At 43.2% G+C, this 22667-nt stretch overlaps 1 protein-coding gene across 2 annotated transcripts; it reads right to left on the bottom strand.

Annotated features, from left to right (window-relative positions):
- Positions 1 to 20105: 20105 nt before the first annotated feature.
- On the bottom strand, positions 20106 to 22206 carry fam43a (family with sequence similarity 43 member A). 2 transcript variants are annotated; one of them, XM_033620953.2, is made up of 2 exons: positions 22115 to 22206; positions 20106 to 21992 (listed from the first exon to the last, which is right to left on the bottom strand). In XM_033620953.2, exon 2 carries the CDS (start codon positions 21957 to 21959, stop codon positions 20919 to 20921), a length of 1041 nt encoding a protein of 346 aa, XP_033476844.2. In that variant the 5' UTR covers positions 21960 to 21992; positions 22115 to 22206; the 3' UTR covers positions 20106 to 20918. The 2 variants fall into 2 exon arrangements, with proteins under 2 accessions (XP_033476844.2, XP_033476843.2); XM_033620952.2 differs by having other exon boundaries at positions 20106 to 21995.
- Between the last annotated feature and the right edge of the window lie 461 nt (positions 22207 to 22667).

The following is a 22667-nucleotide window of genomic DNA, read 5'->3' on the forward strand; positions in this document are numbered from 1 at the left end:
CACTTGGCGAGCTGCTGCACTTTCAGGTTTGGCAATTGTGAATTTATATAAACAGACTTGTACACAACCTCCAGCCATCGTTTCTGTCACTCACTGCTGCAGAGGGTGACAACATACAGGAGTTGCAGCTTCAAGTAAATTAAGAAACCTCACAGTTTCACAAATATATCACACTTCTTTAGCCTCTATATGTATGAACCGCCGCAGTGTGTATGAATGTTTTTTTCAATGTACAATTGAAGAAAATTTTTTTTTTTTCTACATTATTCTGTGGCTCCAGTTCTTCAGGGTACTCGCTTCACACCTGGATGGATTTCTGTAAAATACAGTAAGTTTACAGAGACACACAGAAGAAGAGATGAGGCTGTCTGATCCATCAGCTTGTATTTCTCTGTGGATCGCTCGCTGACTGTCTCTTGCTCCTCGCCCCCTCCAGTCCCAACCTCTCTCTCCTCCCCGTCTTTGAACTTCTCTCTCATTTTTTTCTTCTTTCATCTCCCTTTCTCTCAAGCGATTGGAGGAATGCCAAAGTCTTCAGAGAGGCCAAATATGAGCTGCATTGCATTCCTGTCTGCTTTGCTGTGTCGAGGTGGACAGGTTAGACAGGAGGGTGGAGGCACGTGACTCTGCTGGTGACAGATGGGAACAAGACCCAGAGGAATCCACCTCTGCCCCTAGCAACCTCCAAACCCAGCGTCACCTCAACTCACTGAAAATTTCAGTCTCTCAGGCTCTTGTTTTTTTCTGCGCCCTGTTCAAGTCATGTTGTGGTTTAATTTTAAGCCTTTAGAAGGCAGAGAGATGACAAGAAATGAGGGAGAGAAAGATCCAATGTAGTTTCCACAGCTAGATTCAAACTAGGGATGTTGTGTTTCACGGTTGTCATTTTATCCAAAGCCCTTTCTGTGCTTTTGTGCTAGTGAATCAGCTTTAGATATTGCAGAGGAAAATGGTGAGACATGTTGCCGGTGCTGAGCTGAGCCGGAAGGTGAAGCTTTTGATTTACTGGTCCTTCTACGTCCAAACCCTCACCTATGGTCATGAGCTCTGGGTAGTTACCAAAAGAATGAGATCGCAGATACAAGTGACCAAAATGGGGTGCTCAGTGGGGTGGCTGGGCTCGGCCCTAGAGATAGGATGAGGAGTTCGGACATCCAGAGGGAGCTCGGAGTGGAGCCGCTGCTCCTTTGCGTCAAAAGGGGTCAGTTGAGGTGGTTCAGGCATCTGATCAGGATGCCTCCTGGGCAACTTCCGTTAGAGGTGTTCTGGGCACGTCCCACTGGTAGGAAGCCCTGGGGCAGACCCAAGATACGATGGAAGGATACATATCTCATCTGGCCTGGGAACACCTTTGGGAGCAAGACCCCACCTCCACCATGTCACTTCCTACATAAATAACTGCCTACCACACTCCTTCTGTTCTGCTCTCATATACTTCGCCCCTCCTCCCCACCCCATTGTTCTCTTACTCTCTCCTCCTCTCTGCTACATAGGGTCCTGAAGAGGGTCGTTGTGCCCAGGTATTACAGCGGTTTCCCTGTCAAAGCTTCCCCACTGAACATTCGGCAAAACAGACGAGCTACAAGCAGTCCAAGCCTTGCACATCAGCCACATTTTTCTTTAATAAAACTGTTAAGCTCGTCTTGTCAGTGGTGTGTTTCTTGCTGGTGAAGTTAGTGTTAATTTTTCTAAATACTTGATCAAATGAACAATCTTTCTTTAGTCCGAACCAGGTGCTTTGAGTTGCCCAAACATTGCCATGAAAACATTATTCATGCCTTATTTGCAACAAGGCAACATTTAAACATTTCCAATACATGACACATTTTGCAGAAAGCAAAATGAACACTTTTGCCGACAGTGAACTTTTGGCACATATTTTCAATATAAGCTTTTCCATCTTGCACAAAAACAAAAGCATGATCCGGGTGGTGTTACATTTCCCTCTAAACATACAGTATTTGCAACTGGAGAACAGGTCGACACCTGTTAGAAACTGCTTTAAAGTGAAAGTTTGAAAAATAAAATCACCCAAAATCAGAGCGGCTCAGTTCTGTGTTTCAACAGGTTTTGTTTGGTTTTACAGGGTTAATGCAGGTTGTTTATAAATTTGGTCCGTGCTAGATTCCTTTGGCAAAGCAAGCTCCTAAACACACACACACACACACACACACACACACAGAGTCACACAAAGCTATGGCCCTTTCACCCTTGGGTTGTGAACTACACACACACCCGCACACACACACACACACACACACACACCCTCACACAGTGTTCAAGCACAATCCCATTTAATCACAAGAATCCTGACTGGGTGCATTCCTGTCGCACAGAGTAAGTACGATTTGCTTATTAGAGCAAACAATGGTATCTGTCAATTTCATTTTCATAAGCTGAAAGATTACAGCGATGTGCTTATCCTCTGTATCCAGTCCAGCGCACTGCAATTCCTCCGCTTTCCCACGTCTGACAAGCACCACGTTGGATGTGATTGTCAGGTGGATTCAGACCCTGCTGATCTTTCCCATCACGCAGAGCTGGACGTGTTTTATACAGTTTCCCTACATGTGCAACAGTTATAATAAGTGCATTTTAAAACAGTTAAATTTAAAACCACAGAGGAGGGTTCTTGTCATTATTTCAAGGCACATATGTGCTTCTGACGGCATCTCTCAGCTGGCCCCGTGTCACCGCAGTGCCAGTATTCACATTAAAGAGCACTCTCTCAGGTATTAATGCTATAGAATTAAAGAGAAGCCTCTGTTCAGACTTGCTGACTCCCATTTTAATAAGCTGCTGCACCTGAAAGTCTGCATTGCTGTGTCACTGACAACTATGCTTACTCAGATTGGCGAACCCAGTGCCTACATCTGAGAACTGATTAATGGCACCCAAATGTGCAGGAAAGTGTTATCATGTAAGCAGTTGCACAAGCACATGTTGCACAACACGGACAGCACACATGAATATTCTGTCTATTTTACTGCAAACCATTAAAAAACACACATGTACAAAACAAATATGTGCACACATTAGCCGGCAACACATCCATTATTTGCATGAAGAAGTATATTCATGAATATGAATGAATGTAAGCTACATTCATGAGTGGACGTGTTGCTGCAGGCATGGATTACTGTTGCTTTGTCTTTGTGAAAATCCTGTACATGCACCTGCATTGTATTCTCTTGCTTTTGTATGTGTGTTCAAAAGCATGTGCATGTGCATTAAAACGGTTTTGTGAGCTTGTCTGTGCAGCGTGTTGGATTCTTTGTGCGTGTGTGTGTGTGTGTGTGTGTTTGCAGGTGGAGGAAAGAGGGGGCAGCGTGCAGCAGGGGACCGGAGAATTAAACGAAGGAAACGGGAAGGAAATGACGAAGGCCTGCTCTCCGACACTGCAGAACTGCCACTCTCCCTTTGTCGTCCTGTATGGAAACTTGGACACACATGCGCGCGCGCACACACACACACACACACACACACACACACACACACACACACACAGCCTGTTGTTGTTGTGACTGTGATGAAAACTCTGGTACACAGGATCTGAGACACAGGATGGTGAACACTGAACTTGAAGAATGCAGGGAGAGAAATGGAGGAAGAAAAAAGTCAAAGGTGAGGTATACAGACCATAAGACAAAGATATTTAAAAGAATAAGATATTTAAAACCGAAAATTCTGACTTGACTGCACAGGAGATTTTAAATGGCAACTGTTTAATCATTATATAACACAATCTTACTTTGCATTCACAAGCAGAAACCTTATAAAAGCTGATAACTTCAGTAGTTTTTCGTTTCATTCAGCACTCATTTTGTCAAAGTCAGCGTCCCATTTTTCAAATGGCTGTCGTTTCCCTTTGACATTAAGCTCTTGAGAGAGAGGTTTGTGAGTGGGAGCAGGTAAATCATGCACAAATAAAACGATTATTGCACATTTGTCGGCTGAGCAGAGGCCAAACACAGCTTTTATGCACAATAACTTGAGAGCGAGGTGGCATAGGAAGCCAGTTCTTCCACACTGATCGCTGATAACCCACAGGGGCAGTGAGCTGGAGTGGCGACACAAACATCGCTGTCGCCGCCACAACACGACAGGCCGGGATCCCTATTGTTTGTTATAACCAGCCCGGAGTGCCACATCAGCAGCATTAGCAGCTAAAACATGAATCACAGAGAAGCAACACTGATTCAAGAATATTTTTCTTTGACCTCAACATTCAGGAGCTCCGGGAACAAACATGAGTCATCTGCAGGGCCCGACACAAAAACAAGAAAAGACAGTCAGAGGAAGGTCAAAGGTCGCTGCAAGAATGTCATTGGCATGTTTGTTATCGCATATTTTCACATACATTCACATAGCTCAGTGTATGAGCACGCTTTTGATGTTCTGAAGAAATCAGAGTCTCATCTTTCAGCTCAACAATGTTGTTTTGATTGAGTTTGTCTGCTCTGTGAAACAATTGACTGCAGAATGAGTTTCATTCCTGTAAGACAGAAAAACAATGCCCCCCCAACGTGGGCTTAGGAGCATTTCATATGTGATACAGAGGTGACATCTTGTTTTAGTTTGTCCATTTCTGTGTATTTTATTGTTCCATATCTGTGCTCTGTGTGGGAATACACTCAGCTGTCCAGTATGAAGGATTGCTTTCATGCATGCTTGAGTCAGACCATATGTGTGTGTGTGTGTGTTTTAGTACACAATTGTGCTTTTAATCATCTGGGCGTGGCATTAATCAGATACAGAACATTACATTCTGTGTTATAATGGCATTTCATTTTGTGCCCAGTGGCTATTTGGCACCAAATAAAGAACCCAAGACAGATAAACTAGAGGCATTTGGAATAAGCCCACAGATATAAACTGACACACTGAGAGAGATTTCCAAATGATAACTGCTGAGTTTGCCCTCTAATACAGCGACACACTAAATCTCAGAATCAGTGTTTTTATAAAGAGAGATCTGCTCTCTGCGGCCGGTTAATACAGCACAAAGTCCACCCATTTCATGAAAACTTGCTGCTCTAAGCACACAGTGTAAGGTAGCTCTTTCACAGGAAAAATCCCCTGGTGAACAGGAAGTGATGTGTTTTATGTTCTTGGCAGCAGCGACAGGGGGATAAAATGAAGAAAAACTTTGCAGTTGGCATGACATGCAATAACAACCCTGACTGAACTCAGATGTTGGTGAAGAAGCTGAAGAAAAACCATAAAACTGGCGCTGAGCAGCAGTAAACAGAAAATCAAACACACACTGCCTCTTTAAGGTTTTGGCTTCAGGTAAGCCGGGCCCTCAGCTGTTGCTACGTCCACTGTGCATTTCCTAGACGGTGTGTGGCTCATGAGACCCAATGACATGCTAATTCCATGGAGACAGCGTGTTAGGAGGGGGTGAGATTACAGTCTGGCAGTGGAAGTCCAGCAAGGTTGCTCTGTTGTTTCCTGGAGCTCATGGCCTGTGTCTTAAGAGGCTTTAAGAGGCTTGGAAGAGATGAGCTGCCATCTGGCTAAATCCCAAACAGGCAGCCACACATGGTTGGTAAAAGGTTGACACCGCTGATGTAGTGTGATGCAGCACAGGGCTGCTGGTGACTGAAAACATGGCTTCTCATAGCAGAAGAAAAGATTGTGAAGGGATAATGTGCTGTGTTTTTCAAGAATTAAGAATCAAGTTCCTTTATTTTAATCTAAAACCTTTTTAAATATGAAATATATCTCATTTGTTGTTGCTGTTTTAGCTTTGTAGTCTTGGCTTCTAAAATTATAATCCAATTTAATTAATTTAATTTGTAAACTTAGGTTCACGAGCAGGGCCACACCTTAACCACACCTCTAATTACCTGCCAAGCCTACTTATATCTGATCAACCCATCCTGCTTTGTTTGTCTCAGATTTCTCGATCGACCCTCCCTTTCCCATCCCTTTATCCATCATCAAACCAACATTCCTTCACCCTCTCCTCCCTTCTCCCCTCATATCTTCTTATTCAGTCTCCCTCGTCTCATTCTAGGTACCGTCTGGGGGCCTGTAATCAGCTTGGGTGGAAAAACGCCCGAGCCTGAACCCCCACTTTGAGTTTCCCTCTGCCCCATCTCCAGCACATCCTCCCAGATCAACCTAACAGAAGACATCTCTCTTCCACCTCAGAGCAAGTAGTTCAAAGAGCATGAAAGTCTGCTCAGCGTTGGCTGAAATGGAGATGGATAGGTCTAACAAACCAGGAGACCGGTGTTCAAGACCAATAAACAACATCAGTTGCAGTGTTTGTGGCACTCAAAGCCAGGCGTGTTTTTGGCGATACACTGCTGCCTTTCCAGCCGTGTTTGTGCCACACAAAGTCGACATCCACAATCTTTTCCCGAAGCATAACCAAGAAGTTTTGTTGCCTTAACCTTGAAAGCCAGCCTTCCTCAGGGCTGACCACCACATCAAGATAAATTGCAAAAGGCTGCCTCTGGCCAACCCGGTCTCACTCCAAAGTCGTCGAAATCTGGCGCTTGGGCAGTGACTTGCAGTGTCAGACACTGAAGAAAAAAGCCATCCTTTAACGTTGGCATGATACGCAGCCGGTCGCCATTATACTTTAATGGTGCTCGGCGGTGTCAGGAGGCTGCGACTTTCAGCTAGGAGAGCGGTGTATAAAGCCAAAGCCTGTTCTATTTTCTGAAACTTAACTAGTTCTTTTCAGTCGTCTAAACCCAACCATATTAGTTGTTGGAGGTAAATAAACGTCAGTTCGTGTTGCTGTACTGGCATAGTCAGTTTATTTTGAAAGAGACGGTAAATTTCCTGTGAAAACGGAAGTGTATCTTGAAAGAAGATGATGCATGTAACAGGCAGAACTTGACGCAGCGTCCCAGAACATCAACAACCAACGCACCCAGGGTACCTTTCATGTTGTATCTGGATGTTGAAGGTCCATGACCAAACATCGATATGTGATGAGGTCGGAAAAATAGGGATAAGATCACATTGGGCAGACACAGCACTTGTTAGGGAAACATGACGTCCTCAGTTTAACAATCAAAAAAGCCCACAGTAGCTTCAGGTACAAGACAGGAGATCACAATCATCACATTGTAATTGGAAAAAACAAAATAAACATGACATAAATGTCATATTAAGTCTACTGATGTTGCCGTGTTGCATGGTCTGTTTTGTGTACCTCAGCAGTGATTTGGTTTGTGCAGCACGGTTGTGGGTGTTGACAGTTTCACACACCACATCAGTGTCAAGTACAGTACGAACCTGCAGGGAGGGAACATGCTGGCACACAGCCTTCACCCTATCAGTCTGCTCAGATCTGTCAGAGGCCTGAATGTGTCACAAACAGTTTACTTTGTCCTCTGTTTCATCTGCGAAAATTACAGCTCTCCCCTGTTTGAAAATATTTATTTAAACCTGTCTGAACCACCGCCACACCGTCAGCCATTGTCCTGTCAGTCAGTCATGCAGAGTATGAGCTAATAAGGTTGACTTCTTAAGTGACTTATGTGATTGCCAACATCAGAGGCTACAGTGAATCATACACACTGTCAGCTGAAATTCAATCACCCACAGCATGTTGGGTTTTATGTTTTATTTTAGAGATTCTAGGGAGTGGCTCTTAGACAAAACAACATCCGATAAACATTTCTGGGATTTCTGTGAACAAAGGACTCAGTTTTGTTTACATTCCCCGCGCAGGGAGACGCATGGTTTGAACTGTCTGCCTGAAGCAGCGATACACAGACACACAGCTCTGAATGCTGCTGTTCTTCTGATGTTTATCTCTGGAACCTCCTGATCAGGGTAAAGAGGTCAAACCTGGGCATCAATAACCTCAGACATATGAGTGTGGATGTCAAACTAAAGGCAAGCATTTAGAAAGTACCCATGAGCAGGGCATACTGAAATGATTTGACAGAGCAAATCTTCTTTCAAACACTCAAAGTAAAGGTTAAAGGTTCAGTGTGTAGGACTTGGTAGGGTATACTGGCAGAAATGAAATATAAATATGTTTGTTAGTGTATAATCACCTGAATGTAAGAATCATTGTGTTTTTGTTACCTTACAATGAGCCGTTTATATCTACATACGGAGCGGGTCCTCCTCTACAAAGTCCACAATGTTGCACTACCATGTTTCTACAGTAGCCCCAAATGGACATAAATATTGGCTCTAGAAAGGGCCATTCACGTTTTGTGTCTGTGATGAGCATGAGACTGCTTTATTCAGTGTGTTTACCGGTTTAAATCAATGGGTCCTCTGCAGATATTTCAGCTCCTGGTGAAAACCTCTGAAACATCTGGATCTTAAGTTATCAGAGAAAAAGGGTGAGCGATGAGCCAAACAGCATTGGAGAAACACTGATTTGTTACGTGAAACACTTTTCCTTTTTCTGTTTTCAGTAGAAAACCCAAGAACCCCAGAAATGATGCACCTGTACAGCACCAGACCTATATTGCATTTTATATATATCATTGTATCCTACATCATACAACATTTTCCATCCTCGTTGATATAAATGAGGTGAACAAAGTGGTAAAAGCACATTTCTACAGCAGCGCAAACTACAGCCTTCAAAATGACCATAAAGTTGAATCTAAAACAGTTTCAACTAAAAGCTGAACATTATTACTGTGATGAAAATAGGATTTATTGCATAACTGTTGTGCAAGTATTAAACTGTATTGGTTTTTGCTTGGTGTACCTAATAAACCAGCAACTGGGTGCCCTCCTGTCACGGACAGTGATTTAGCTTTAGCTAGCTAACATGACTGCTCAAGGATTCATGAGTAACAGTTAACCTATTTGGCCGGATTCTGGGGCGTCAACCAGATCTGGCCCGGCTAATTTCATCCGGCATCCCAAGTTTGGGCTGATGCTGGGCCAGGTCATGTCTGATACAGGCCAAGTGTTGGCAGTGCTGGCAGCTGGAATCAGGCCAGCTGATTTTGCCCGTTTCTGGGGCGTCACTTATACCGAGTCTCAGCCGAGTCAGGCAACTGGACCCAGCCCAGCTAATTTCATCCAGCATGCTGACTTCAGGCTGATTCTGGGCCAGGTCATTTTGGCTACTATGGAATTTATCTTTGCTAATAATGTGTTCAATTCATGTTAATGTGTATCTTCTGACATATTCTAATTTAAAAAAAACTAAATCTAAAGAAACAAACAAAAATTAAAACCCAGTTTACCAAACAATAATTTGTCTGTCCTCCTGCAGTAACTCTGAGGACCCTCTTGGGGTCGTGGACCTCCATTGAAGACCCAGGCCCTGTACTGTATATATAAGCATCATGTCATTCTTGTTGTGACACCATTATCTTGTCATCCAGTCCACTCTAAAGATTTCACTTGACCAAAGTAATAAGATATGTCAATGGATGGGAAAACTGTATTTTCTACAAGCAAAGGTGACTGCACTCAGCCGACCCAGCCGTCCATTGATACGCTTTTAGTCGGGCTGTCAGTGGGACTCCTATCCATGGATGTCGAGTGATGACCTGCTGGCAAAATGCTATGAATCGAAGCCCGGCGCACAAACGTGCACAGCTAGCACAATGCCCTGCACAGCACTGATCTGAATGCAGTGGTCAGGATGTATCTATCAGTGACAAGGTCTGTCTGTTATAGGTCATGTGGCTCGATGGAAAATTGAGATTTGATTAGTCTAATCAATGTCTCTGAGCTGTAGGAGTGTCTCAGTAAATATGCCACAGTGTTCAACACAGAGGACCGTCACTGATGCATAAACTATTGACAAGTCTCAAAACATAAACACCCTCAGCACAAAGTGCAGCTTTCACAGCTTGGATCATAAACGGTCACGTGCTAAGATAAGAGACAACCATAAAACCACAACTAGCAGCAAGGAGGTAAACATAACAAGATGTTTTTATAGTGGTGAAAACCTTTGCCCTTTTTGTGTCAGGTTTTCCTCAGACTGGGGTTATATCTGCATTTTAGCCCCTCAGATCCAGCCCGGTGCCCCAAGCCTTCCTGTTAGCAAACAAAAGCACCTACAAACACACACACACACATGTGCTCACAGAAACATGTGTATCCTATGGGACATGCCAAAGAACTTAGGTGTTGGACATTGCATCTGTTTCCTGTCTGGATTTGAAACAGGAAAAATACACATGTGGATTTCACCAAAGTTTCCTCACATGTGGACAGTTCTGGAAAGTAGGCCACAGTATCTCTGGAATAAAGTCGCTAAAAACCTGCTCTCACTTTGCCTTTGCCACTGAACAATGAAAAGCAAAAGTGTTTTGGGGGTATAGACGTATTTCAAGTCCCCCCTACACAACATGCTGATGGGTATCTTGTTAAAAACACAAAAAAGCCTCACAAATCCCATTTTGGATTCTGCACTCTGCTCAGACAGTAAATCTGTCCGAGGGTCACCCCGTGATTTTCTCTCTCCCCTCTGTTATTATTCCATTTCCTCCCCGTGAACGGAAAGACTGAAATAACCCTGCTGAAATCTATGGCTCTCCAGGGGCACAGCTTTTGTGTCGGAGCAAGTGGAAAACAAGAGCAGCGGAGGCTGAATGGGACACTGGGAGATCTAGAGTTTCAAGGCCACATGGGGCTCGGTCCATAGACACAGACACGGCTCATTACATGAGCAGACTGTATGGAGACCAACCGAGAAGTGTCTTGTGAGACACTCAGCATGTATGATTCACAGGGGAAATTGTAGGCTGGACTCTTGTCTGAGGCTGAATGACGGCTGAGTGCACAGTGATGAAATATTCCTTAAGTACCTGTAACTGTGTATGTGGTGAACTGGGGAAGGAGAGGTTATGATCCGAGCTGAGGGAAGCTAACACTGAGTCTCATAAAACCTTTTTATCTCATACATTTGTTATGCTTCTCGCTTCTTCCCTGATTTTAAGCCATGCTGGCTGTGTGGCTTTAAGGATTTCGCTTGGTCCACCACTTCGATCCAGACTGAAATATACTGAATAGACTGCCATGAAATGTTGAACAGACATTAACAGTGTTCAGAGGATGAGTCTTAATGATGTTGGGGATCACCTGACTTTTCATTCAGCTCTATGGGCAGGTTAAAGTTTCCTTATCCTGTGAAATATCACAATATCTACCAAATGGATTAGCACAACATTTTGTATAAATGGCCTCGGGCCTTTTTCAAAATCAAGGATGATTGAATGATTTTAAAGAAGGCCTGAGGACAGAAACATCGTCTGAATCTACAACCCAGTTGCCAGAAAAAAAAAGTTTGTATTGCACATTTTTGCAAACCACTGATATGTTATGTTTGTGTGTTATTTTGAAGTGGATCCTTGAAACGTTCCATTTCTCAACAACGCTGTGGTAAAGGTGTGGTCAGGTTTAGGCACAAATATCATTTGGTTATTATGGATAGGCAAAACTCATGATTTGGCTGAAAACACTCACGTTTGGTGGCACAAAAGCCGCTTGAAAAGCAGGGAGGGGTTGATGAAAAACACAAAGGTCTGGTGCCACTTAGTCTTTTGGAAACACAGTGAAGAGTTGCCAAATCACAGCTGGTGGTGTTGGTTTGAAAGGTTGTCTGCAGTGGTCTCGCTTACTGTAGGTGATCTGCTATCCACCATCCCCTCCACCTCCCAGTGACAAAAATCAGTTTACTGGTATGTATTATGTCACTTTAGAAACATTGATATGCGTATGAAGCGTGCAAATGAAACATTATTGTAGTTTGCAAAAGCATATAATCTGAACATTTTCTTTCTGGCAACCAGGCTGGAATGTGTGCAATCCTTTTTTCTTACTTTCAAATGTGCTTCCAGTGATCACCACCTCACTACAACCCTTAGTGTGTGTGTGTGTTACTTTTTTTTTTATTATTATCATACATGATGATTATACATTTCGTACAGACATTCATGGTCCCCAGAAGAAGAATCCTATTGACTATCGTGATGCCTTCACTTTTCCTCTCCTTTTCCACCATGATGTTGACGTTGATGGTTTTCTGTCAGATATTTCATATTTCGACAACTATTGGATGGATTGTCATGAAATATGGTCCACACATTCATATCCTCCTTTGGATAAATTATAATAACTCTGCTGATCTCCTGACTTTTCATCTTCATCCATCAGTGCATCCATTTTCATCCGTTTATCTGGGGATGGGTCGCGGGGGCAGCAGGCCAAGCAAACCCCCTCAGACATCCCTCTCCTCAGCCACTCTTTCCAGCTCTTCCTGGGGGACCCCAAGGTGTTTCTAGGCCAGACGGGATATGTAATCCCTCCAGCATGTTCTGGGTCTGCCTCGGGCCTCCTACCAGTGGGACATGCCTGGAACACCTCTAACATGAGGCGCCCAGGAGGCAACTGACCCCATTATACACAAAGGAGCAGTGGCTCTACTCTGAGCTCCCTCTGGATGTCCCAGCTCCTTACCCTATCTCTGAGCCCATCCACCACACAGAGGACACTCATTTCGGCCGCTTGTATCTGTGATCTCATTCTTTCGGTCGCTTCCCACAACTCATGACCATAGGTGAGGGTTGGGACATAAATGGACCAGTAAATCGAAAGCTTTACCTTTCGGCTCAGCTCCCTCTTCACCATGATGGTCTGGCGCAGCGCCCGCATCACTGCAGACACTGCACCAAACTACTGATCCATCTCACGCTCCATTCTACCCTCACTCATAAACAAGACCCCAAGATACTTGAACTTCTTTGCTTGAGGCAGTAACTCTCTCCTAACCCAGAGGGGGCAATCCACTGGTTTCGGGCAGAGAACCATGGCCTCAGATTTGGAGGTGCTGACTCTCATCCCAACCACTTCACACTTAGCTGCACACTCCACTCACAAAATAATCAGGTAAAAAATATATTTGTCCAATACCTTAATTTATGACAAAACATCTGCAAAACAAATGACATCCCCATCAGCCTTAGATTGGCACACATTGGCTGCTATAAGTATGTTAAAATGATCATTGTGAGCATGTTAGCATGCTAATGTTAGCATTTAGCTCAAAGCACAGCTGTACCTCAGTAAAGCCTCACAGCGCTTTCAGCGCATCTGCAGACTCCTCATCTACAAATTTATTTTTCATCTGAGTTGTTCATTTTAGATTACATAATCCAATTTACCAGCAACCAGTGCATAAAACCACTGGCATCTATCTGAATGTTTCACAGACACGGTTGCTTTTAAAAAGATGCACTTTCTAAATAATTTATGAAAGCGTGTCTGTCTTTGCCTGATGATGCATCTGTTTTCCACTTCAGCCGGAGCAGCACCTCAGAGAGTGCTTCACATGAAATGCTTCGTGAAACAGTTGAGCATGAAAATGACATGTACCTACACACCTAGTGGTCTTGCATGCATAGACACACACACACACACACACACACACACACACACACACACACACACACACACACATACACGAACCACTCCTGGAGGACAGCTGTCAGATTCAGACTAATGAGAGCTGGGGCTGGCACATTAATGGATTTTTTTTCTCACTCTCTGTCTCTCACTGTCTGTCTGTCCCACATTCACAGCATCCTGGTGAAGTCACAGGTGGTCACTGTCTGCCTGTGAAGCTCGGGGTCAAAATACATCATCCATTTCCCCCCCCAAAAAAGGCCAATGAAGTTCACTTTACTGTATAAGATGTGTTGCACCTCTAATCCTGTGTTGTGCATATAATGACCCCCAACTGTCACATCTGTAGTTGAGCATCGTGTTAATGACACACCTTACTGCAAATAGTAGTGTCGCGTCCAGCTCCTCCTCACTGGCCCCAAGTGCTGATGTGCTGTCTCCTCAAAGCGTCTAATTATGATCTGAGGACATGCTGGGACATGTTGCTCTCTGCTACTATTCCTAGAGATTTGTTTTTTATGTTTCCACAGCAGAGAGAAGGTCACTGTCCCTCTGTGCTCTGATTTCAACCCCTCTGACATCTTAGTGCTGCTAGTGTAATCGGATCCAGGCACACTAACTAACGGCTCTGGTGCTTTCCTCATGCATTATAGACGAACAGATTTTCTGGTGTGTGTCAAAATGAAGCTGTGTGTCTGCCTGGCACTAGTGATGGGCTGGTACACCAATGGCCTGCGGCTGCGTTCCACCAGCTGATAATTAGGAAACTCTGCTCCTTCGCTTCTGTGTTTCTGTGTCAGACCAGGCAGTGACCGCCACGTTCATTTGTATCTGTGTTTGACGATGGTTAAGTGAATGTAAACTGTAATTGGAGCAGGTTTCTCATTTAAATCTAATGTGATTTGTCTTGATGGAGGGTTTTTCCATGTGTTTACAGGACATCACTGCAGAGAACGGAAGGTGCCAACAACACAGTGAACACTTTAGGTTCATTGAACCTGCAGAATACTTGTATATAGCAGTAGAAAGTAGATTTACTCAAGTACCATATAGTTTTATGGTACCTGTGCTTCACTTAAGTATTATGACTTTATGCTACTTGCTACTATGACTTCTCTACATGTGAGAGGAAAACATTGTACCTTTTACTTTATTATATTTAGTTGACAGTCATAGTTACAAGTCATTTTGCAGATTAAGATTTTAGATATAAAACAGATGACAGTTTGATAAAGCATGACATTATCAAACTGTCATCTGTTTTATATCTAACCCATGCCCCCCCCCTTCACACTTAAGCTATCCTGTCCAAAAAAGCAAAAAAAAAAAAAAAAAAAAAAAAATCATCTTTAAAAAAGTCCCCAAATTGACACATCAGTATTAATACACAAGCAACATAATTGTACATAGAATCATGTCACATTTTGGAGGGGGCTGTCTTGCATCATGAGTATTTTTGGTTTTGATACTTTAAGTTTTCTGTTAGTAGTTAGCTGCAGATGACGTAACACCTTGAATGCAGCTACATGCATTCAAGGTGTTCATTCATTCATCTTCTAACCACTTCATCCTCTTGAGGGTCACGGGGGGGCTGGAGCCTATCCCAGCTGACATCGGGCGAGAGGCAGGGTACACCCTGGACAGGTCGCCAGACTATCGCAGGGCTGCATTCAAGGTGTTACTTCAGTAAATATGTCACGTGAATAAAGAATCGGAAACACTTTACGTGAAAGTATCTACAAGGGTGACATGACACTGTCATGAACTTGTCATAAACATAATGTACATGTCATAAACGTTTATGACTGCTGTCATTAAGTGTCATTCGGTTTTTGTAATGACAAGTTGACATTGTTTGTGTTGTCTTGATTATGACAACTTGACATTAACTAAAGTGACATTACCAGAGGTTGTCTTTGTCATGACAAGTTGACATTAAATTTGTTTGGGATGTCCTTATTATGACAACTTGACATTAACCAGGATGACATTACCAGAAGATGTCTTTGTCATAACAATAATAATCATTATGTCAACTTGTCATAAACACAAAAAGAGGTGCATTTCTTGTTACAGTTTTTGCCCGTTGCTTGAACACGTTTTGCAAAACTTGGCTCATTGTGTCAAAACTCTACACACAAGCAAATAAGACACAACACTGGGAAATAAACCATTCACATCTATGTCAAATTGAAACTCTGCTATCAAAACCTAAAAACAAACCTTTGTCAAAATGTCACTCTGATGACAAAATGATACCCACTTGCATCATATGAATACACTTTCAAATCAGCAGCAACACACTAGTCTACTTTATATAAAACACTGCAGTCTTTTGTTTTCACTGTTTTTATTCTTTGGCCAATTATATTACGTCCCTGTTGTCTGTTTTTGCTAAGGCTGAATCCAGCCTCGTCAATGTAAATACATTCATGAGGCTGGGCAGCTCCATCCATGTCCAAGGTTCTCTGTAACAAAAAATACATATTGTGGATGGCTTTACTCAAAGCACACAACTACACTACTACACATACAGAACCGCCCCACCCCACCACACAGGTACCTGTGTAACTTTCTGAATGTATCTATGTGGTACATATTCAGCTATTACTGGACTGCACCCATTCTGTATTGTAAATGTAAAGGACTGTAGCACTTACCTGTACATATTCATGTCGAAGTTCCTTGACTCTGACACCGTTCCTCTCAAATGGGATGAATTGCTTCATGGTCATGTTGTGCTTTACCAAGATGCGTCTGATAGTGGTAATGCTTACTCGATTTATGTTGTTGAATACTTGCCTATCTGCAAGTATTTGTTGCTGTAGCTGGTGGAGACAGATTGCATTGTTTGCTCTGACTAGGTTCACTATGGCAAGTTCCTGCTGTTGGGTGAACAGGCGTTGGCATCCACCCCCAGTAGGTCTTCTAGCCATTCTGTAGAAAAATGGAACCACAAATTGTTATTGTTTGCTTCTTTTTTACAGTACTGTATATAACTGTACTTTACTGTATTTACCATACACAGTACTGAAACATCTCAACATGTTATCACGGTATGTTTCACAAAACTACCACTTTTGTTCGAAAAGGAGCATTAGCCACCCTGCAATACAGTACATGTGATACGGTAACGTGATACGATACAGTACCGTAAATACTCTAGATACAGTCTGAGTAGAGTAGAGAGCTGAAGACATACCTGTTTTCCAGTCGGAATGTCCTTATTATGGATGAAACTGTGAAACGGCTTAGATTAGGGTGGACTCTCTTCCCTCATGGTCAGGCCATGGTTTATGACATGGTCCATCAAAGTTGCTCTTATGTCATCCGAAATAATGGTCCTTGCATGGCCTCTTCGACCACGTCCTCCTCTCTCTCTCTCTCTCTCTCTGTCTTCTTCTTCCTCTGCCTCTAGCTCTCCCTGCCTCCATGCTTGCAAAGTTCTCAAAATGGCTTAGGTAACTGAGGCCTTTTTGTAGCTGGCTGATTGGTGTTCAGTTTTGTAAGTAAGTATTTTCAGGTGTGTGTCTAAGTATTTTCAGTTAACCAATGTGTGTTGTATTTTGAATAGATGTGTTTTCCCAATGGTACCCTGAGATTTCATTTTTGAACTAAGTGTCTTATGTATGAAATAGTGTGTAGTGTGCAGGAGCAAGTGTGTTGCAGAACTGCAACTAAAGTGCAAAGCAGCGCTTTTGTTTAAGGTATGGTTACACTTTGTTTAAGGTATAGTAACAACAACTTCAAGTTATGTTACTTTGGTTTAAGCATGTGTCTATAGTGTTCAAGCAATGGGTAAAAACTGTAATGTCAAGTCGTTATGACAAAGACATCTTCTGGTAATGTCATCCCGGTTAATGTCAAGTTGCCATAATCAACCCAAACAATGTCAACTTGGCATTACAAAAAACAAATGACACTTAATGACAGCAGTCATGAACGTTTATGACATAAACATAATGTTTATGACAAGTTCATGACAGTGTCATGTCACCCATGTATCTTCAGTATCTTCAACTTGTGTTAACCACAGACCTTATTTCAGGCATCAATCCAAAAACCCATTGAAAAAAACACTGGCTTTGAGACAAGGGAACCAGTAGTGCAGAATTGCTAACTCATTTCCGCGTTTTACGACTGAATCCTGCAACACTTTGTAGCTAACAGCAGCAGGGCTGAAAAGATTTGTCCATTAATCAATTATTAGATCAGCAGAAAATTCATCTGCAACTGTTATGATGGTCGATGAGTTGTTTCAGCCCATTTTGAAGCCAAAATGTGAAACATTTCCAGCTTCTCAATACTGAAGATTTATCTTCCTTTGTCTCATGTGATGGTTAAATGAAGATCTTTTGGTTTTGAGCTGTTGTGCAAACAAAACAAGCAAATGTGATGTGCATTTATCACTATTTTTCACTATTTTATATATCAGGAGAATCTTCGGCAGATTACTCAATAAGAAAATAATCATTTGGTGCAGCCTTAAGCATCAGTTTTGTTGTTTTTATTGTCTTTGTACACATAATATAAGTTGATTTACGTGGTTAATATGCTTTACCTTCAACTCTTTAAAAATACACTTTTTAATAATGCCTTCATTGAAAAATAAAACTGCTTCCGTCCCTTTCTAAAAAGCGTGTTAAATGGCGAAGGCATGAAGGCAAGCATTTAATACGAATAGCAACACACATCTGCGACTGCCAGACATTTTTTTTTAGTGTGTCACCTCTTTTCTCTGACTCACACATGTCTGTTAAGCAAACACCTGAGTATTTGTTCAAGGTAAGAGTGAACGTGACATTTGAATATGAAAAATATATTTCATTCTCTCTTATCAGCCAGGATCTCTGCTCTCTCTCCTCTGGCTGCTTGCAACCTGTTTTACAACCACTTTGTCGTCAACAAACACTTCCAGCCCTCTAATTGTGTGAGTGGGCCGGCTGCACATGTGGCTTACATCCGGATAACCTTGGAAGATTGCGAGACCACGATTGCTTTTTCAGAGGTGAGACACTCAAGACCGGCTGTATGAAAATGTAGGTCAGGGAGAAATATTGAACTATAAAGCAGCTGTAAAGAGCTGGAGCAGCTGGCAAGCGGCCTGTTGCTCTGTCTATACGCTTATGTGGTAAGGGCGCTGGCTGTCCACTAATTACATTGAAGTGGGCACATGCAATGATGTCATGCTACCTTCGCAGCATAAGGGCAACTTCTGTGAGTCTGCACTTGGCACAGACAGGGCATCACACCACATGAGGAAGAGAAACTGTGTGGGTTTCTGTTGCTATTTCAACTCACATGCACAGTTTGACAAGCTCCAAGTACAGCAACGATTTAGAGCGTGTGTGTGTGTGTGTGTGTGTGTGTGTGTGTGTGTGTTTCCTGAAAGCACATCAATTCATAATGAGCTGCTGTGAAGCTTTTTATAGGACTCACCAACCGCTGGCTGAAATACATTAACCTTCTGTCTCTGGATCTCATTCTAAATCCATGGTGGGAGTGTTTTTGTTTTCAGTGAATACCTCAGCATGGCCAATGGGATTGTGTCAGCTGGTGAAAGACTGTCTGTGCAGATAACAATCCCCATATCCACCTCCTCTGGGCAGCTGGAAGCCCGTTTTCTCCCTCCTCATGTCTTATTTAGCCCTGTTAGTGTGCGGCGTCAGTGCTGGTGGTTTTAATGAGAATATGCCCGGCTCTGGGGGAGCGTCTCCTGCACGCTGTGGACATTGGGCTGCAGCCCTGGCCATGCAGACGCATATCACTAATGGCTACATCAATACATCAGGATCAGTGTGTTCCAGTCGAAACTGTTCTGTCTGAATGACTGTGTGGCGTGTGCGTAGGCCTGATGCTGTGTGAAAAGGAAGTGACAATGACAGTGAGAGGTCTTCCACATTCAGAGCAGCCACTGCTGCTAAGTCACATCCCTCCCTGACCACAGGTCACATGAGCCTGCGTGAGAGCTGATTCTGTCTCTCTGCCACTGCAGTTATCAGATAGTAAGCTGGCATTTATAGAAGGAAGCAACCTCGTCTTTTGTCTGTGTCACTTCCATTTCTTAACTGATATTTTTAAGTCAAAGTAACTGACACAGCTAATGCAGTTGCTCTGACTCCAGTAAGAAGGGAAAATGTAAACAAAATGTAACTGCTGGCTCTGAGTGTGTGATTCTATACATGCACCATTACAGTATGTACATTTACAACTCTTGTTTTGGCCCTTAGGAGATTCTCCATGGTGCCTCACCAGAGGAGAACAGACGTAATAGCAAATAAAATAACAGTCAGTATGTTGTTAAAGGACCTCTGGAGGTTCAGCCACCTTGTCATTAAAGGACCCATGTGATGTTCTAACAGCTTGCGCTTGTGGTGACGTCCCCCTGTGTGGCCTGGCTTCCCTGAGGCCAGCCAGAATGAATGGGCCTTCAGTACCTTAATTGAATAAGTTGTGCAGCCTGATCCCTGGAAGCAAGGACAAAGAACCAGCCAAGACTAATAAATGAAATGTATATGTACAACACAGATTCTTCAGCGATAACACTCATTAATACCTGTAGCTTGTAGAGCTGAGAAATGCACTGTCTTTCTGTGTTTGCAGCCTCCACGTGACTTTTATTCAGCACCGCAAATCTGACCTCAATTTGTGCCTCTCAAGGTAAATCCCCACTTCTATTAAAGAACGCCGCAGCCAAGCGTGGCCTGCTTGTTTTCCAACACAAATCTGTACACATCAACTTTATATGATTTTCTTTTTTATTGATAATTCTATGAGGTTCACATAACAAACCACATTTTCTTTTTAAAAAATAACATATTTATACTTTAAACATCTTACTTTACATCTTAATACATAAAAGGTGTTTTTTCTTTTGCACAGCAAAGATATGACATTTATGTTTCAGACAACATACCAACAGACATTATGTACATGTAGTCAACATAATACTCGAGTGAACTCCACAACAGTGCAAAGTAAAGTAAATGAAACAGGCTGTTACAGAAGCGCCCTGACAGGAAAATTAAGGATGCCTGTTTAGACCCACTGAACCACTTAAGGGAAAGAACAAAACGTGCTTTAAATACGGAATGTTTTTTTGGGATCACGATGAGCATCTTTCAACAGAAAAATGCCACTTTTAAGAGAGAGACAGACAGAAAAAAAGTTGAGTAAACAAGCCTGAGGATACAACAAATCCTCTTAAATAAAAGAGATGGAATTAGTGCCGTGCGTCCTGAGGCGCACTGGGATTTTGTCGGTTCAACCAGTTATCTCTCAAATGGGCATGCATTTGTTTGTCCTTTTTTTTTTGCTGTGTTTACTCAATCTTAAAACATCATTCAGTAGCCTAATCGTGAGTCCATGTGCGGTAATTGTCCCAGAACTTTATTTCTCTTTCTGGATCTCTGGATCTCTCTTTCAAATCTCAGTCAGTGGTGGAGGCGCCAGATTAGACAAACACTCTCCAACACAGCGACAGAGGAAATGTTTCTTGTGGAGACATCGTGGCTCAACCGAGACAGAGGGCGCCCAGAAATGTCTAAAATGATTCAGGCAATTTCCTGCACCTTTACCTCCTCAAAGCCATTAGTGAGCGGAGGGGGCTCCTGGTTGCTTTCAATGGAGGACTCGCTCCCCGTGCTCTCTCCAGAGAGAAGTCTGGTGACTCTGAGATCAGCTTTCAGTGTCTGCACATCGTTTCCTATGCTCATCTCTCCCAAGTCATTAATAATCTGAGTCAACTCCTGTTTACCGTTGGTAACACAATCATCTTCCGTGTCCAGAATGTCCTCACACTCAAAGTGCATCGCCTTCTCCTCCTCCTCCTCCCCGACCAAGTCCTCTGTGATGGAGCCCAGTTTGGGTGCGCTCCGGCTGCGCTCCACCGGGGGTTTGTAGTAACACTGTCCGTTCAGCAGCTTCCTGATGGGGACCAACGGGATGGTTTGCTCCCCTATGAGCTGCTGCTGCTGGTGCCTGGCATCGTCCCTCCGTTTTAGTCTTTTGAACTCAGCCAGCGCCGTGGCCGAGGTCTGGTACAGCAGCAGCGCCATAGCCTTTGCCTTCTCCGGCTTGGACACCAGCACTGCGTGGCAGCGCAGCATCACGGCCTTGTGCTTCATCTCGTGCCTGTAAACCCAGGCGAAAATCTTGGGGAGTCTCGGGTCCGCGACGCAGTAGGTTATCCGGTGTAGCAAGTACAAGTGTCCCGGCCTCCTGGCTTTGTCGTCCACATGCACCATCCGGATGCCCTGCGAGCTGATGGTCAGCCTCATCTTGGTGCCGTTCTTGCCCATCTCGCTCTTACCCCAGATCTTGCTCACCGCCACGTCCGTGCAGCCGTCCCCTTTGGACTGGATGGTGGTGGCATTCCCCAGGTACAGCACCGTGTACGTGGGGTCCTCGCTGGTGATCTTCACCTTTTTCCTCTTGGACTTGAACATGCTGCCCACCCTGTTGAGTGCGCTCTCGGGGCAGGACTTGGCGAAAGAGGTGAGCGCAGAGTAGTTGAGGCTCACCGCATAGCCCTTCTGCTTGGACTGCTTGTCTTCCTCAATAAGGTCGAACTTGTTCTTCTTCCAAGGCAGCATTTTATTGCTGTTTCCAGTCAACAGCAACAAAGTCTACTGAGAGAGAAAGAAATAAAAAATAAACTCTGTATTACTACTAAATCCTAGAAGTGTTTATTTCCCTGTCACGTCATGTATGAGCTACTCTATGAGAAGTGAACGCAAAGACACCGTACTTCATCTGTTCATCCTCTAAAGTGCTCTTGTCCATTGTGGTGTCTCCCCTCGTCTTATCTCATCGCAGCTCTGAGTTCAGACTGTTGCTGAAGGACGAGCTGCGCGAATTATATACAGGGACAAACCATTTGAGTGAGACTGTAGGGGGGGGGCTGAACCAAATGAGAATAGACTTGTATTGGTTTGTAGATATTGAGTGTGTTTATTGATACAATACTCTCACGTTTGCCTGTTGTGTCCAAATGGCTACTGGATATTTTTTTGTACACAGTCAATATTTATTATTGATTTTCAAAAAATAGCATTTATCATAATAATAACATGTTATTATCGTTACTTTTTACAAGAAGTGGGAGTGTCAGTAAATAACTGTAGGCTGCTACTGAACAGAAAGTGTGAGAAATAAAAACATATACCAAAACCCCTTTATTGGGCTGTGGCAATTGTATAAGAGATGGAAACACAAGTAAGGTTGTTTTTCTCTATTTAAATAAGAATACTTGCACTTATCTTACTCCTGTTGTTACTTTATTAGGCACTGTTTTTTTCTTT

This window comes from Epinephelus lanceolatus, chromosome 6, assembly GCF_041903045.1.
Source record: "Epinephelus lanceolatus isolate andai-2023 chromosome 6, ASM4190304v1, whole genome shotgun sequence".
Classification (NCBI taxonomy): domain Eukaryota; kingdom Metazoa; phylum Chordata; class Actinopteri; order Perciformes; family Serranidae; genus Epinephelus; species Epinephelus lanceolatus.

What these genes read in the sequence shown, in the direction of transcription:
- fam43a (XM_033620953.2), bottom strand. Translation starts at nt 21,959, where the DNA reads ATGCTGCCTTGGAAGAAGAACAAGTTCGACCTTATTGAGGAAGACAAG.